We start from the raw sequence: 17,387 nt of genomic DNA on the forward strand, positions 1-17,387 counted from the left end.
TCATCCGTCACTATAACCCGGTCTCGTGCACCAATATTCACCCATCTCTATCCATCCTCTTTCAGTTTTACCCACATCAATCTAGAATTTACTTTCTTACACTCTATCACATACTCCCACAACTCCTGCTTCAGGAGTATTGCTACTCCTTCCTTAGCTCTTGTCCTCTCACTAACCCCTGACTTTACCCCGAAGACCTTCCCAAACCACTCTTCCCCCTTACCTTGAGCTTCGTTTCACTCAGAACTAGAACATCCAGGTTTCTTTCCTCAAACATACTGCCTATCTCTCATTTCTTCTCATCTGTGTTACATCTACACACATTCAGACACCCCAGTCTGAGCCTTTGAGGAGGATGAGCATTCCCCGCATGACTCCTTCTGTTTCCCTTTTTAGGAATTGAAATACAAAGAGGGAAGGGTTTCCAGCCCCCCCGCTCGCACCCCGTTTAGTCGCCTTTTACGACACCAGGGGAATACGTGGGAACTATCTCCAGGGGCCCGAACATACAGGAGGGTGAGAGGCGTGCAAGGAATGAAGTGAATTGGAACGATGTGGTATACCGTGGTCGACGTGCTGTCAATAGATTGAACCAGGGCATGTGAAACGTCTGGGGTAAACCATCGAAAGGTCCCTGGGGCTTCGATGTGGATTGGGAGCTGAGTGTGAACGAATGTGGCCTTTTTCTTTGTCTGTTTTCTTGGCACTACCTTGCTGAAGTAGGGGGGTACCAATTCTGTTTCCTGTGTGTGTGTGTGTGTGTGTGTGTGTGTGTGTGTGTGTGTGTGTGTGTTTTGGGGTGGGGCGTTCGCGCCAGGAACGGATGAAGGCAAGCAATTATGAATATGTGCATGCATATATATGTATATGTCGGTGTATTTTATGTATATCTCTATGTGTACATGTGCGTTTATGGGCATACTCGCCCCTCTCTCCAAAACTTCCATTTACCTCCCTAACCACCCCATCCATAAATAGATCAGAGTCATGGGAACATCACACAACCTACCGCAAACCGAAATACACTGGGAATCAATTACTCTCCTCTCTTCCTATTGGGACACATGACTTACATCCTTGGTAAACACTTTTCACTGCTTCTAGCAACTTGCCTTCCACACCACATACTCTTAAAACTTTCCACAAAGTATCTCTATCAACCCTATCATATACCATTTCCAGATCCACGAATGTTACATACAAATCCATTTGTTTTTCTAAGTATTTCTCACATACATTCTTCAAAGCAAATACCTGATCCACACATCCTCTACCACTTCTAAAACCACCTTGCTCTTCCCCAATCTGAAGCTCTGTATGTGCGTTCAGCCTCTCAATCAATACTCTCCTATATAATTTCCCAGGAATACTCAACAAACTTTTGCCTCCATAGTTTGAACACTCACCTTTATCCCCTTTGCCTTTGTACAATGGCACTATGCATGCATTCCGTTATTCCACAGGCACTTCACCATGATCCATGCATATATTGAATATCCTTACTAACCAATCAACAACACAGTCACCCCCTTTTTGATAAATTCCACTGTAATACCATCCAAACCCGCCTCCTTGCAGGATTTCATCTTCCGCAAAGCTTTCCCTTCCTCTTCCCTCTTTAGCAAACCATTCTCCCTGACCCTCTCACTTCGCATATCACCCGACCAAAATACCCTATATCTGCCATTCTATCATCAAACACATTCAATAAACCCTCAAAATACTCACTCCAACTCCTTTTCACTTCATCACTACCTGTTATTACCTCCCCACTTGTCCCCTTCACCTATGTTCCCATTTACTCTCTTGTCTTACGTCCTTTATTTACCTCCTTCCAAAACATCTTTTCATTCTCCCTAAGATTTAATGATACTCTCTCACCCTAACTCTCATTTGCCATCTTTTTCACCTCTTGCACCTTTCTCTTGACCTCCTGCCGCTTTCTTTTATACATCTCCCAGTCATCTGTACAACTTCCCTGCAAGTATCGTCCAAACGCCTCTCTTTTCTCTTTCACTAACAATCTTACTTCTTCATCCCACCATTCACTACCCTTTCTAATCTGCACACCTCCCACCTTTCTCATACCATATGCATCTTTTGCGTAAGTCATCATTGCTTCCCTAAATACATCCCATTCCTCACATACTCCCCGCGCGTCACTTGCCTTACCTTTTGACATTCTACACTCAATGTATCTTGATACTCCTCACACAAGTCTCCTTTCCAAGCTCACTTACTCTCACCACTCTCTTCTACCCAACATTCTCTCTTCTGAAAGCCTCTACAAATCTTCACCTTCGCCTCCACAAGATAATGATCAGACATCCCTCCAGCTGCCCCTCGCAGCACATTAACATCCAAAAGTCTCTCTTTTACATGCCTATCAATTAACATGAAGTCCAATAATGCCTTTTGACCATCTCTCCTACTCACATACGTATACTTATGTATATCTCTCTTTTAAACCAGGTATTCCCAATCACCAGTCCCTTTTTCAGCACACAAATCCACAGGCTCTCACCATTTCCATTTACAACATTAAACACCCCACGCACACCATTTATACCCTCAACTGCCACATTACTCACCTTCGCATTCAAATCATCCGTCACTATAACCCGGTCTCGTGCACCAATATTCACCCATCTCTATCCATCCTCTTTCAGTTTTACCCACATCAATCTAGAATTTACTTTCTTACACTCTATCACATACTCCCACAACTCCTGCTTCAGGAGTATTGCTACTCCTTCCTTAGCTCTTGTCCTCTCACTAACCCCTGACTTTACCCCGAAGACCTTCCCAAACCACTCTTCCCCCTTACCTTGAGCTTCGTTTCACTCAGAGCTAGAACATCCAGGTTTCTTTCCTCAAACATACTGCCTATCTCTCATTTCTTCTCATCTGTGTTACATCTACACACATTCAGACACCCCAATCTGAGCCTTTGAGGAGGATGAGCATTCCCCGCATGACTCCTTCTGTTTCCCTTTTTAGGAATTGAAATACAAAGAGGGAAGGGTTTCCAGCCCCCCGCTCGCACCCCGTTTAGTCGCCTTTTACGACACCAGGGGAATACGTGGGAAGTATCTCCAGGGGCCCGAACATACAGGAGGGTGAGAGGCGTGCAAGGAATGGAGTGAATTGGAACGATGTGGTATACCGTGGTCGACGTGCTGTCAATAGATTGAACCAGGGCATGTGAAACGTCTGGGGTAAACCATCGAAAGGTCCCTGGGGCTTCGATGTGGATTGGGAGCTGAGTGTGAACGAATGTGGCCTTTTCTTTGTCTGTTTTCTTGGCACTACCTTGCTGAAGTAGGGGGGTACCAATTCTGTTTCCTGTGTGTGTGTGTGTGTGTGTGTGTGTGTGTGTGTGTGTGTGTGTGTTTTGGGGTGGGGCGTTCGCGCCAGGAACGGATGAAGGCAAGCAATTATGAATATGTGCATGTATATATATGTATATGTCGGTGTATTTTATGTATATCTATATGTGTACATGTGCGTTTATGGGCATACTCGCCCCTCTCTCCAAAACTTCCATTTACCTCCCTAACCACCCCATCCATAAATAGATCAAAGAGTCATGGGAACATCACACAACCTACCGCAAACCGAAATACACTGGGAATCAATTACTCTCCTCTCTTCCTATTGGGACACATGCCTTACATCCTTGGTAAACACTTTTCACTGCTTCTAGCAACTTACCTTCCACACCACATACTCTTAAAACTTTCCACAAAGTATCTCTATCAACCCTATCATATACCATTTCCAGATCCACGAATGTTACATACAAATCCATTTGTTTTTCTAAGTATTTCTCACATACATTCTTCAAAGCAAATACCTGATCCACACATCCTATACCACTTCTGAAACCACCTTGCTCTTCCCCAATCAAGCTCTGTATGTGCGTTCAGCCTCTCAATCAATACTCTCCTATATAATTTCCCAGGAATACTCAACAAACTTTTGCCTCCATAGTTTGAACACTCACCTTTATCCCCTTTGCCTTTGTACAATGGCACTATGCATGCATTCCGTTATTCCACAGGCACTTCACCATGATCCATGCATATATTGAATATCCTTACTAACCAATCAACAACACAGTCACCCCCTTTTTGATAAATTCCACTGTAATACCATCCAAACCCGCCTCCTTGCAGGATTTCATCCTCCGCAAAGCTTTCCCTTCCTCTTCCCTCTTTAGCAAACCATTCTCCCTGACCCTCTCACTTCGCATATCACCCGACCAAAATACCCTATATCTGCCATTCTATCATCAAACACATTCAATAAACCCTCAAAATACTCACTCCAACTCCTTTTCACTTCATCACTACCTGTTATTACCTCCCCACTTGTCCCCTTCACCTATGTTCCCATTTACTCTCTTGTCTTACGTCCTTTATTTACCTCCTTCCAAAACATCTTTTCATTCTCCCTAAGATTTAATGATACTCTCTCACCCTAACTCTCATTTGCCATCTTTTTCACCTCTTGCACCTTTCTCTTGACCTCCTGCCGCTTTCTTTTATACATCTCCCAGTCATCTGTACAACTTCCCTGCAAGTATCGTCCAAACACCTCTCTTTTTCTTTCACTAACAGCCTTACTTCTTCATCTCACCACTCACTACCCTTTCTAATCTGCCCACCTCTCACCTTTCTCATGTCACATGCATCTTTTGCGTGAGTCATCACACCTTTCCTAAATACATTCTATTCCTCACCCATTCCCCTCACGTCATTTGCTCTCACCTTTTCCCGTTCTACACTCAATCTCTCTTGGTACCTCTTCACATAGTCTCCTTTCCAAGCTCACTTACTCTCACCACTCTTTTTTTCCTGAAAATTCTCTCTTCTTTTCTGGAAACCTCTAAAAATCTGCATCTTTGCCTCTACTAGATAGTGATCAGACATCCCTTTAGCTGCCCCACTCAGCACATTAACATCCAAAAGTCTCTCTATCACACGCCTATCAATTAACACGTAACCCAGTATTGCCCTTGGACCGTCTCTCCTATTCACATACGTATACTTTGTTTAACAAATGGCGACCTAGCTACGTCTCTCCGTTATATATCAATTGACATTTTTTTTCTTGTATCTCCCCTGATGTGATTATTACACGAAAGTGCACTTGGGAACTTATCGTGTTTCATTTTCCCGTGGACTCAAGGTTTTCAGAAAAGAAGAGAGAATGTTGGGGTGAAGACAGTGGTGAGAGTAAGTGAGCTTGGGAAGGAGACTTGTGTGAGGAAGTACCAGGAGAGACTGAGTACAGAATGGAAAAAGGTGAGAACGAAGGAGGTAAGAGGAGTGGGGGAGGAATGGAATGTATTTTGGGAAGTAGTGATGGCTTGCGCAAAAGATGCTTGTGGCATGAGAAGCGTGGAAGGTGGGCAGATTAGAAAGAGTAGTGAGTGGTGGGATGAAGAAGTAAGATTATTAGTGAAAGAGAAAAGAGAGGCATTTGGGCGATTTTTTCAGGGAAAAAAAGCAAATGAGTGGGAGACGTATAAAAGAAAGAGGCAGGAGGTCAAGAGAAAGGTGCAAGAGGTGAAAAAGAGGGCAAAAGAGAGATGGGGTGAGAGAGTATCATTAAATTTTAGGGAGAATAAAAAGATGTTTTGGAAGAAGGTAAATACAGTGCGTAAGACAAGAGAGCAAATGGGAACTTCAGTGAAAGGGGCTAATTGGGAGGTGATAACAAGTAGTGGTGATGTGAGAAACAAATGGAGTGAGTATTTTGAAGATTTGTTGAATGTGTATGGTGATAGAGTGGCAGATATAGGGTGTTTTGGTCGAGGTGGTGTGCAAAGTGAAAGGGTTAGGGAAAATGATTTGGTAAATAGAGAAGAGGTAGTAAAAGCATTGCGGAAGATGAAAGCTGGAAAGGCAGTAGGTTTGGATGGTATTGCAGTGGAATTTATTAAAAAAGGGGGTGACTGTATTGTTAACTGGTTGGTAAGGTTATTCAATGTATGTATGATTCATGGTGAGGTGCCTGATGATTGGCGGAATGCTTGCATAGTGCCATTGTACAAAGGCAAAGGGGATAAGGGTGAGTGCTCAAATTACAGAGGTATAAGTTTGTTGAGTATTCCTGGTAAATTATATGGGAGGGTATTGATTGAGAGGGTGAAGGCATGTACAGAGCATCAGATTGGGGAAGAGCAGTGTGGTTTCAGAAGTGGTAGAGGATGTGTGGATCAGGTGTTTGCCTGGAAGAATGTATGTGAGAAATAATTAGAAAAGCAAATGGATTTGTATGTAGCATTTATGGATCTGGAGAAGGCATATGATAGAGTTGATAGGGATGCTCTGTGGAAGGTATTAAGAATATATGGTGTGGGAGGCAAGTTGTTAGAAGCAGTGAACAGTTTTTATCGAGGATGTAAGGCATATGCACGAGTAGGAAGAGAGGAAAGTGATTGGTTCTCAGTGAATGTAGGTTTGCGGCAGGGGTGTGTGATGTGTCCATTGTTGTTTACTTTGTTTATGGATGGGGTTGATAGGGAGGTGAATGCAAGAGTTTTGGAAAGAGGGGCAAGTATGCAGTCTGTTGTGGATGAGAGAGCGTGGGAAGTGAGTCAGTTGTTGTTCGCTGATGATACAATGCTGGTGGCTGATTTATGTGAGAAACTGCAGAAGCTGGTGACTGAGTTTGATAAAGTGTGTGAAAGAAGAAAGTTGAGAGTAAATGTGAATAAGAGCAAGGTCATTAGGTACAGTAGGGTTGAGGGACAAGTCAATTGGGAGGTAAGTTTGAATGGAGAAACACTGGAGGAAGTGAAGTGTTTTAGAGATTTGGGAGTGGAAGTGGCAGCGGATGTAACCATGGGAGCGGAAGTGAGTCACAGGGTGGGGGAAGGGGGTGAAAGTTCTGGGAGCGTTGAAGAATGTTTGGAAGTCGAGAACATTATCTCGGAAAGCAAAAATGGGGGTGTTTGAAGGAATAGTGGTTCCAACAATGTTGTATGGTTGCGAGGCGTGGGCTATGGATAGAGTTGTGCGCAGGAGGGTGGATGTGCTGGAAATGAGATGTTTGAGGACAATGTGTGGTGTGAGGTGGTTTGATCCAGTAAGTAATGTAAGGGTAAGAGAGATGTGTGAAAATAAAAAGAGCGTGGTTGAGAGAGCAGAAGAGGGTGTTTTGAAGTGGTTTGGGCACATGGAGAGAATGAGTGAGGAAAGATTGACCAAGAGGATGTATGTGTCGGAGGTGGAGGGAACGAGGAGAAGTGGGTGACTAAATTGGAGGTGGAAAGATGGAGTGAAAAAGATTTTGAGTGATCGGGGCCTGAACATGCAGGAGGGTGAAAGGCGTGCAAGGAATAGAGTGAATTGGATCGATGTGGTATACCGGGGTTGACGTGGTCAATGGATTGAACCAGGGCATGTTAAGCGTGTGGGGTAAACCATGGAAAGTTGTGTGGGGCCTGGATGTGGAAAGGGAGCTGTGGTTTCTGGCATTATTACATGACAGCTAGAGACTGAGTGTGAACGAATGGGGCCTTTGTTGTCTTTTCCTAGTGCTACCTCGCACACATGAGGGGGGAGGGGGATGGTATTCCATGTGTGGCGAGGTGGCGATGGGAATGAATAAAGGCAGACAGTGTGAATTGTGTGCATGGGTATATATGTATGTGTCCATGTGTGTATATATATGTGTACATTGAGATGTATAGGTATGTATATTTGCGTGTGTGGACGTGTATGTATATACATGTGTGTGGGGGTGGGTTGGGCCATTTCTTTTGTCTGTTTCCTTGCCCTACCTCGCAAACGCGGGAGACAGCGACAAAGCAAAAACAGTAAAAATATAAATATATATATATATATATATATATATATATATATATATATATATATATATATATATATATATATATATATATATATATATATATATATATATATATGTGTGTGTGTGTGTGTGTGTGTGTGTGTGTGTGTAATTTTTCATATTTTTTTGTTCAGAAATATTATCATGTAAGATATAGGCACGACAAATAGTCATATATCTACAATATAATCTTGAATTGTTGATTGACGTTTTGATAAAACATATCAGTATAATGAAATAAGCCTTATGGAAGGAGGGAGTTCAGTTCTGGGCCACTTCATCTCTTAACTACCTCGGTGTTCCTGGGAATTTGACAGTTTTGTTTCAATTTTCTATTAATCACAGATGTTATTACCTGGTAAGACTCTATCACAATGTTACTCCTTCTCTATCAGAAGACGGTGGTAGCAGCCGGGAGACCAGGATGATCGCGGAACTAGTGCTTGGTATCGTCTTCCTGTTCCTGTTGTGGAGGACCTTCTTCAGGAAGCCACCAGGTCTTCCCCCGGGTGAGTGAGCACCTTCCCCATCAGACCACAGTCTTAGGTCATAAAGCTGACGGTGTCATATCTTTACTGGACTGAAAATAAAGCATCATTGTATCTAAAACCTCTTGCCATATTCCAGGTATCCAGTGTATGTCAATATATTCCACATATTCAATATGTTGTTTATGGAAAGCCTTGTTCGTAGGTGGATAACTTACGATTACCTTAGCTGCGTAACCTATGATGGCTCAACGTGATGATTGTATTACCCAAGGAACACACAGCTCGTGAATGTAGTTATTATCTTTAGTTATATGCACCGTAGTTATCATCTCTAGTTATATCCACCGAAGTTATCATCTCTAGTTATATCCACCGTAGTTATTATGTCTAGTTATATCCACCGTAGTTATTATGTCTAGTTATATCCACCGTAGTTATTATCTCTAGTTATATCCACCGTAGTTATCATCTCTAGTTATATCCACAGCAGTTATTATCTCTAGTTATATCCACCGTAGTTATTATGTCTAGTTATATCCACCGTAGTTATCATCTCTAGTTATATCCACCAAAGTTATCATCTCTAGTTATATCCACCGTAGTTATTATGTCTAGTTATATCCACCGTAGTTATCATGTCTAGTTATATCCACCGTAGTTATTATGTCTAGTTATATCCACCGTAGTTATTATCTCTAGTTATATCCACCGTAGTTATTATCTCTAGTTATATCCACCGTAGTTATTATGTCTAGTTATATCCACCGTAGTTATTATCTCTAGTTATTCCACCGTAGTTATTATGTCTAGTTATATCCACCGTAGCTATCATCTCTAGTTACATTCACCGTAGTTATTATCTCTAGTTGTATCCACCGTAGTTATGACTAGTTATATCCACCGTAGTTATTATCTCTAGTTATATCAACCACAGTTATCATCTCTAGTTATATCCACCGAAGTTATCATCTTTAGCTATTCTACCGTAGTTATCATCTCTAGTTATATCTACCGTAGTTATTATCTCTGTTATATCCACCGTAGTTATTATCTCTAGTTATTCCACCGTAGTTATCATCTCTAGTTATATCCACCGTAGTTATCATCGCTAGTTATATCCACCGTAGTTATCATTTCTAGTTATATCCACCGTAGTTATTATCTCTAGTTATATCCACCGTAGTTATTACCTTTAGTTATATCCACCGTAGTTATTATCTCTAGTTATATCCACCGTAGTTATTATCTCTAGTTATATCCACCGTAGTTATCATCTCTAGTTATATCCACCGTAGTTATTATCTCTGGTTATATCCACCGTAGTTATTATCTCTAGTTATATCCACCGTAGTTATTATCTCTAGTTATATCCACCGTAGTTATTATCTCTAGTTATATCCACCGTAGTTATTATGTCTAGTTATATCCACCGTAGTTATTATCTCTAGTTACAACTCCAGACATCGAACATAAGGATTATTTGATGAGTACTTTTCACTTGAAGAAAAGAACCGGAAACAATATTTTAACACAGAATCCGTCCATTTTCTTATCTAATATTTAGTCACCATTAAGAGCCATCGCTGATAATGACGTCATGGAGAGTTGTAACCCCATATTTACTTCCCATTACATCGAATCATCATCAGTTGCTGACAGGGTAGACTCCTCTGCAGGCAACACTGAGTACAGGACACACGCACTCACGAGCTTCCCAACTATACCGACACAACAACGATGTACGTACGATCCTTACAGACCAAAATCACCAGCAGTGTCAGTACTTGTGACTGCTGCCACTTGCAAAGGTGAAGGGCATCATGACACGCAAGATACCTATGATTATCGTACGTTTCCCATTGATTAACATACTTGATGACCTGCTATCGTCACTGTGCGTTAATCATCGTCTTCTGTCGTCCGTCTGTAAGACCTACACATTTTATGCTCCTCAGACGCCAATGGGTCAGCTGAACGGAAGCTTTTAAGAAATGATGTACAGATGGTCCCATATCAAGATGTCTCATTTCATGCCGATCCAATATTTTCCTATGTTTATTGAATGGTACAATCGTCTGTAACAGACTGAAACCTACAAAAATCTGTTCCTCGGCCACTGTAGGGCAGACTGAACCAAAACTTTACAGTAATTCTTTTTTGATTGTTGGTCCTCTGTCAAATTTCCTTGTTCCGTACCGGCCTTACTTCCGATATAGCTCACCAGCACTAGCTTGGAGAGATATGGAATTACTTGAACCTTTAAGTTACATTTCTTTTTTAACATCGGAGGTTCCAGCCACGGGCAAAAGTCCACATCAAGGTGAGGCCATAATTGAAATATGAAGAGGGTAATGAAAAGGAAAAGGAAGAGACGAATTTTGAAAGAAGTGAAAAACCTGTCTTTTAAAAAGTAAAGTGCCAGGTCATAGTTATTGGGAAAGACATCAAAAAGGTTGAGAGTTCTAAAGCCATGAGGTGTAAGGAAGGAAACAGTTATCAAAACGGCCCACCTTTGAGTTGCGAATGGCCACATAGTAATCATGTGACGCAACATTTTGCCGAATATTGTGTGGTCTAGCTAATGATGGGTGAGCACAAGCAACCAGTTCTCGGATGCAGAACCCAAAGTGATAAGATAAGATAAGATAGGATGTCTTATTGTCCATTTGCATAAATGATGCGAAATGAAATTCTTTATGGCTAGGTCAATTAAAGGTTAAAATGTATAAGAATTATAAGATAAGAATAATGAAATATCACATAAAAGTACCACATCGAATATCATACAAAAGATCATCTATTACACTCAGAATCTATATCACAGAGGAGTTACAGCGTCTTGAGATGGTTGAACAGTAGAATGCTTTATGGTACAATGATTTCCTGAATCTATCTGTGCGCTGTATAGACGGAGACAGTCTTCTTCCTGACCTTATAGATACATAGTACTGGTGTAGAGGATGACGGTCTGCATCTTGCATGATCTCCACCTGCTTCATTGCACATTCCTGATACAACATATTCAATATCATGGTGTTTGCATCCAACCTCCCAATTTTCTTAACAATTTTCTCAAGTCTATTTTCATCTCTACCGTTTAGCTTGACATACCAGCCAGGCAGTAATTGAAAAACATTATATTCATTCTGTTGTTGACTTATAAAAAATATTATTTATTGCGTTATCTATGTATATATAGAAAAGGAAAAGCGAACCAACATTGCGGAGTAGGGCAAGTAAGTCAAGTTTTGGAGTTAGCTTGGGAGATCTGATGAATCGGAAGGCTTTCGACTCAACTGTGTCATGTAAACATGGAGAGTCAGAACCTACCCAGATGTGAGAACAGTACTCCATACAAGGACGGATTAGTCCTTTGTATAAATAGATCAACTATTCGGGAGAAAAGAAATTTCGGCATCTAAACAGGATTCCAAGGTTCTTACAGGCAGACTTAGCTATTTTCGTAATGTAGGATTTCCAAAATAGTAAGGATCTTACAGTAATATGAAGTATGTACATTGAGTCAGAAGGTGGAATTACAGATCCCTCAAAGGAGAGAGGAAAGTTGTGAGGAATTTTCTACATAGTGCTGGGTAGAAACTGGGTCTTGGAGGTATTAAACTTGTCCAGATTTCGTTTTATCCCACTGGGATATTCAGTCCAAGTCTCAGTTTACTGAGGAAGTTGTGTGAGACGACAAAAAGATCGAGTGAGAGAAGAAGGAGCAGATTTAAAGGATGTGGATGAATGAAGTGTTGAGTCGTCAGCGTATGAGTGCATTTGGTTATCTCTTGAAGAAAAGAAATCCTCGTTAAAAAGAAGAAAAAAGTGCAGGGTAGAGACTGATCTGTCAACAACGGAGATAGATCTGCCAGAGAGAGGGAGCAAAGTGAGGGAGGGAAGCCAAAACAGGGGAGCTTAGAGATGAGACCCCGATGCTGCACCCTGTCAAGTGCCTTGGATATAACAAGGGCAACTATACAGGATTATCCATCTTGAGAGATGATGACTAGACATTAGTAAGTGGATCTGGCCTTACGGAAGCCATACTGGTAATCAAAGAAAAGACAGTGAGTTCAAGACGTCAGAGGACATGGGAGCTGAGAAGGGATTCAAAGACTTTGGTAATGATAAATGTCAAAACAACGGGACGATAGTATGACGGGTAAGACCGGTCATCCTCCTTAGGGGTGGGATATAACAACGCATGCTTCCAAGAAGGAAGGGTCTCGTTTTTGATCAGAAACAGAACAGACGAGCAAGCACAGGTGCAAGTTCAGAGGCACACTTTTTCAGTACACGGGGATGGATGCCAACAGGTCCATACGCCTTGCTGTGTCCAGAGAGGGAAACGCTTTTCTGACAGTCCAAAAGAAAAAACAAGTCGACGTGGAGGGTCATAGGATGAGTAAGAGGAGCATCTGGGGGTGAAGGATGGAGTTGGAGGAGAAACGGGAAGCAAAGAGAGTTGCTTTGTCTACGGCAGTGACAGCTATTAGAATGGATAAATGAAGGAAAGGTAGAGCGACAGAAGTTGTTAGCGATGCTCTTAACTAAATAAAGACCAGAAAGCTCTATCAGTTATCGCCCTTTCTTTGAATAATGGAATGCTATGTCTCACGGATAATGTGCTTGCAATGATTACGGGTAGTGATAAAAGCTGAATGGAGGTCAGAAGAAGGAGGGTTTTATCAAGCTCGATATGCCTGATCCTTGCCTGAATGGCCTCAGAACAGGAACGGTTGAAGCATAAACTGGAGAAAGCGCTTATCTTAACGGAAGAGGGGATGAATGCTTCCATTCCTGTAAGAATGACCTCTGCTATGTATCTTGCGGAGACAGAAGCATCACCACATAAGTGACAGTAATTAACCTAAGAAAAGTCAGAAAAGAATTTTCGTAAGTTATTTCAGTCAGCTTTGTTGATGTGCCAATATTTACGCTTCGAAGGTGTTTGTGGAGTGGGAGGTGCCGTTAGAATAGATCCATTTATGAGAGCGTGATCAGATAAACCAACTTGGGGTGAGATTGTTTAGGTACAGTGGAATGGACCTGAGGTACAGTGGGATGGACCTGAGGTACAGTGGGATGGACCTGAGGTACAGTGGGATGGACCTGAGGTGAAAAACAAATCCAGAATACTAGTATATTGGTTACATCGTTCAGGAATGTGGGTGGGGTGGGTGATGCTCTGCTTTAACTCATTGAGAAAGGAGAACGTGAGGACTTCAGTCGCTCTACCATTGGTATTAAAAGTGTTCAGCCATTCCCTATGATGAACGTGGAAATCTCCGAGGTAAAGCATGTCTGCTTGCGGGTGAGAGGATTTTCCGTCGTCATGGTAGGAGTTTAGATAGTCGAAGAATGTAATAAGATTTGTAGAATTAAGAGAACAGTAAGCGAAACAAATGAAAACAGGGATGGTTGGGGTACAAACCATGAACCAGGTAACATCAAAGTCTGGGCACTCCAGCAGGTCCTCGAAGCATGTTTTTGGTGTTTTGATTTTGAATAAGTACAAACACCACATCTGAACTGGAATCGTGAATACAGATTCATAGTTAGACATGAGAATGGGGCTGGTGAGAACATCACTAGACAATTGAGTCTCAGAGAGAAGTAAGATATGACGGGACATGGAAAGATGGTGTTGAACAGGAGAGAGGTTATTATGAAAACCACTAATGTTGGTATAGTGAACTGAGAAAGAGGCAGGTCTATTAGAGAGGGAAATGTAGTGGGAGGAGCCGGCACTATTACTGTCCGAACTCTCCCTCTCATTGGCAATAGAGTCAGGCGGGAACCCTGAGGCTTTTAGCACTTCATGATGCCGGGATCCAGGGGCCATAGATTTGTTGGACTTTATCTTGACTACACTAAGAATGACTGTGAATACAAGAGATAGCAAGAAAACTTATGTGATGAAAGTAAGTGACATGTGAGATGGTGTACGGTAGTTATAAGGAGATGGCAGGACTAGACCGGTAGTCCCGTTTTGATCAGACAGGAAGTATGATGTTGCCAGCGGACTAGCGAGGTCGAAGGCCTTTTCGAGGTCGAGGAACACTATGAAAACTGGTTTTTTGTCAACATTACTGAGCAACTCAGCTACATTATTTGCTGTTTCAGTACCTTCCGTATATGCAAAGATGTGAAGATGCAGCCTTCCGATCTTCCACTTTAGCCTGTCTAAACCCATTTAAACCTATTCTCTCTCCCATCTTGGCTATACAGCTGAGGAAGAAGATGGGTCTTGGCTTTTCTGTCTCTCTTGGCTTCGGAATGGGCTGTATGTCTGCCTGTACGACGAGTTCAAATAGGGAACACGACCAACAGAGAATAAGGAACACAGAGCGACGTCCAGTGGGTAGCACTCTCATGTATCTTATTCTGTTTCTCTGAAGATGGCGTCCGTGCAAGGCTTCTGCGCAAAAGAAAACGTCAGAAGAGTGAAACTCAGAAGCTCTCTGCTGTGTTTACTTACCACCTCAGTTTACATATCTCCTCTAGGCAGTGTAACTCTTTCCTGATTCTGAGTTTCAAGTTTTTATAGAGTTAGTTTTCATATTTCACGTTGTTACAACCTTGGTTTATATTAGCATTCAATGAAGCAGTTCACTTTTCCACATTATCAAAATGTGTACATGTTGGTTAAGCAATGATTCCCTAATGTAACACTAAGTCTTCTACTGGCAGGTCGCTGGGGTCTACCGCTGATTGGCTACATCCCGCTGACAATGAAAACGGTAGAGGAACAGCTGCACGACATGCACAAGCAGTATGGTGACATCTTTTTGTGAGTAGCAAATCACTACTCTGGCACCAGCATGATGAGTACCTTGTAGTGTGAGGGAGGAGCTCCGGCAGTAAAGATGGCTAGCAAATTACTACTCCGGCAGCAGCATATTGAGCAGACACGAATGTCGGCTTCCTCAGGTGCCTCTTCGGCTCTGAGGAATCTGGACATCTGTGTTGTGTTGACACTATGTGTGTGTGTGTGTGTGTGTGTGTGTGTGTGTGTGTGTGTGTGTGTGTGTGTGTGTGTGTGTGTGTGTATTTTCGAGTACCTAGGGACAGAGAGGAGTTGTGTTTGCCTCAGCAAGAAGAGAAGTTTCATCAACGACAAATATTTCATTTGATTTGATTCCCGTTAGTCTTCCTGACACGATACATGTAGACGGAGATTCGACATCACTGTACCAGATGTAATCAGCTATGGAGGTTTGACCTTGACGTTCTGGAAGTATTTTTCATCTAAGACACTGAAGGAATAGGCTGGTACTGTGGGAGGAGACCACTCGGTCACTCCCAAGGTGTGACAAGTTAAGGGGTCTTAGAATGATCAACTTTGTGATTATACAGAATATTAAAATCAGATGATAGCTAAGGAAATATATCAACTTCCATACATACAGTGAGGGCATGTGTGGCTGTAGAATTATGTCAAACACATGGAGAAGGTGTTTAAGATTTTTCAACTGTTGGTTATAACTTGACGTTGGTGGCCTTAAGAGCCCTGGCGGACGATAGAGCTGAAGCCCAGATAACCAACCAACCAAATATATCATTTTACACAGACAATTTCTTTTGATTTGTCAAAAGTGAATGAAGGGGATCACAGAGGAAAGTATACGCGAGTAATGTGTTATGGGAAAAAAATAAGGCTTCAGCTGAGCATCTCTCTTAACCCTCACCTGCAATGATTTTGAACATTCTTCCCTATTTCGCCGCAGATGGAGGATGGGGACTCAAGTGATGGTGTTTCTGAACGACTACAAACTGACCAGAGCAGCCTTCTCTAGTACAGACTTCATCAACAGACCTGACTGGACCTTATTCAACTTTTTCGAAGAAAAAGCTCTTGGTGAGTTCACAGTTATCATCTTTACCCTCCGTTGTCATCCCTAACTGCTTTCTCCTGACCTGCAGACCCTAACTAGCCCCTCTCCCCCCTCCCCCTCGCCCCCTCCAAGTCTTACCTCTGTTTCCTCACTTTCCTACCCTCAAGCTTCCATCCTAAGACTCTCATCCGTTTCTCCCATCCAAAATCCCGACTCTCGGTCTCCATCCCAAGTCCCAATTACCCAACTAAAACCTTCAATCGTAGCCACAACCCAAGTCCCCAACATGGGCTAATTCTCAAGTCCCAAAGTTGGCCCTGTCCAAAGCTCCCACCCCTGTCCACATCCCAAGGCCTAAACTTGACCCACATCCAAAGCCTCGATTACTGTCCACATCCCAAGTCCCGAACTTGGATCCAACTCTTGTCCACATCCCAAGCCCTTAGCCCCCTACTCTTGTCCACATCTCAAGTCCCGAACGTGAATCCTACTCTTGTCCACATCCCAAGCCCTTGACCCCCTTCTCTTGTCCACATCCCAAGCCCTTGACCCCCTTCTCTTGTCCACATCCCAAGTCCTGAACTTGGCCCCATCGAAATCCCCCACTCCTTTCCAAATCCTAAAACCTCAACTTGGCCCCATCCAAAGGCTCCCTTCCTTGCCCATATCCCAAATCCCCAACGTTGGCCCCATCTAAAGCCATTGCCACATCCCAAGACCCCATCTTGGACTCCATCCAAAACCCCCACCCCTTTCCATATCCCAGATCCCCAACAAGGCTGCAATCCAAAGCCTCCACCCCTCTCCACATCCTAAGTACCAATATTGGTCACCATCCAACCCATGTCCACATCCCAAGTCCTCAAAATGGCCCCCCATCCAAAGCCTGAAGCCTGTCTACTTCCCAAGTCCAAATTTAGATTCCCATCCACAGTCCCCGATCCCTAAGTCCCCAACTTGTCCCCACCAACCTTTCCACATCCCACACCCTCAACTTGGTCCCCATTCAAAGACTTTACCCTGTCCTTGTCCCAAGTCCACAACGTGGCCCCCATCCAAACACACCTCAAGAACCCACACTTGGTCCACATCAAAAGCCCCTAACCCTGTCTTCATCCATGTCCCCTATTTGGTCCACACCCAAAGTTACCCTATCCCAAATCCCAGGTCCCAACTTGGCCCACATCCAAAC

General features: G+C 42.8%; 1 protein-coding gene across 3 annotated transcripts in view; it reads left to right on the plus strand.

The window, feature by feature from the left end:
- LOC139750939 (cytochrome P450 2L1-like) overlaps positions 1-17,387 on the plus strand; it is a 110,755-nt gene that overhangs the window by 14,325 nt on the left and 79,043 nt on the right. For 2 of the 3 annotated variants that reach the window (XM_071665859.1, XM_071665861.1), the window contains exons 2-4: positions 8,259-8,372; positions 15,051-15,150; positions 16,088-16,218. In XM_071665859.1, coding sequence (XP_071521960.1) covers positions 8,288-8,372; positions 15,051-15,150; positions 16,088-16,218 — 316 coding nt within the window. In that variant the 5' untranslated portion in view covers positions 8,259-8,287. Of the gene's footprint in view, positions 1-3,094; positions 3,120-8,258; positions 8,373-15,050; positions 15,151-16,087; positions 16,219-17,387 lie in introns of those variants that run through there. The other variant, XM_071665860.1, reaches the window with a different exon arrangement.

The sequence above is a fragment of the Panulirus ornatus genome, chromosome 10 (genome assembly GCF_036320965.1).
Source record: "Panulirus ornatus isolate Po-2019 chromosome 10, ASM3632096v1, whole genome shotgun sequence".
Classification (NCBI taxonomy): Eukaryota; Metazoa; Arthropoda; class Malacostraca; order Decapoda; family Palinuridae; genus Panulirus; species Panulirus ornatus.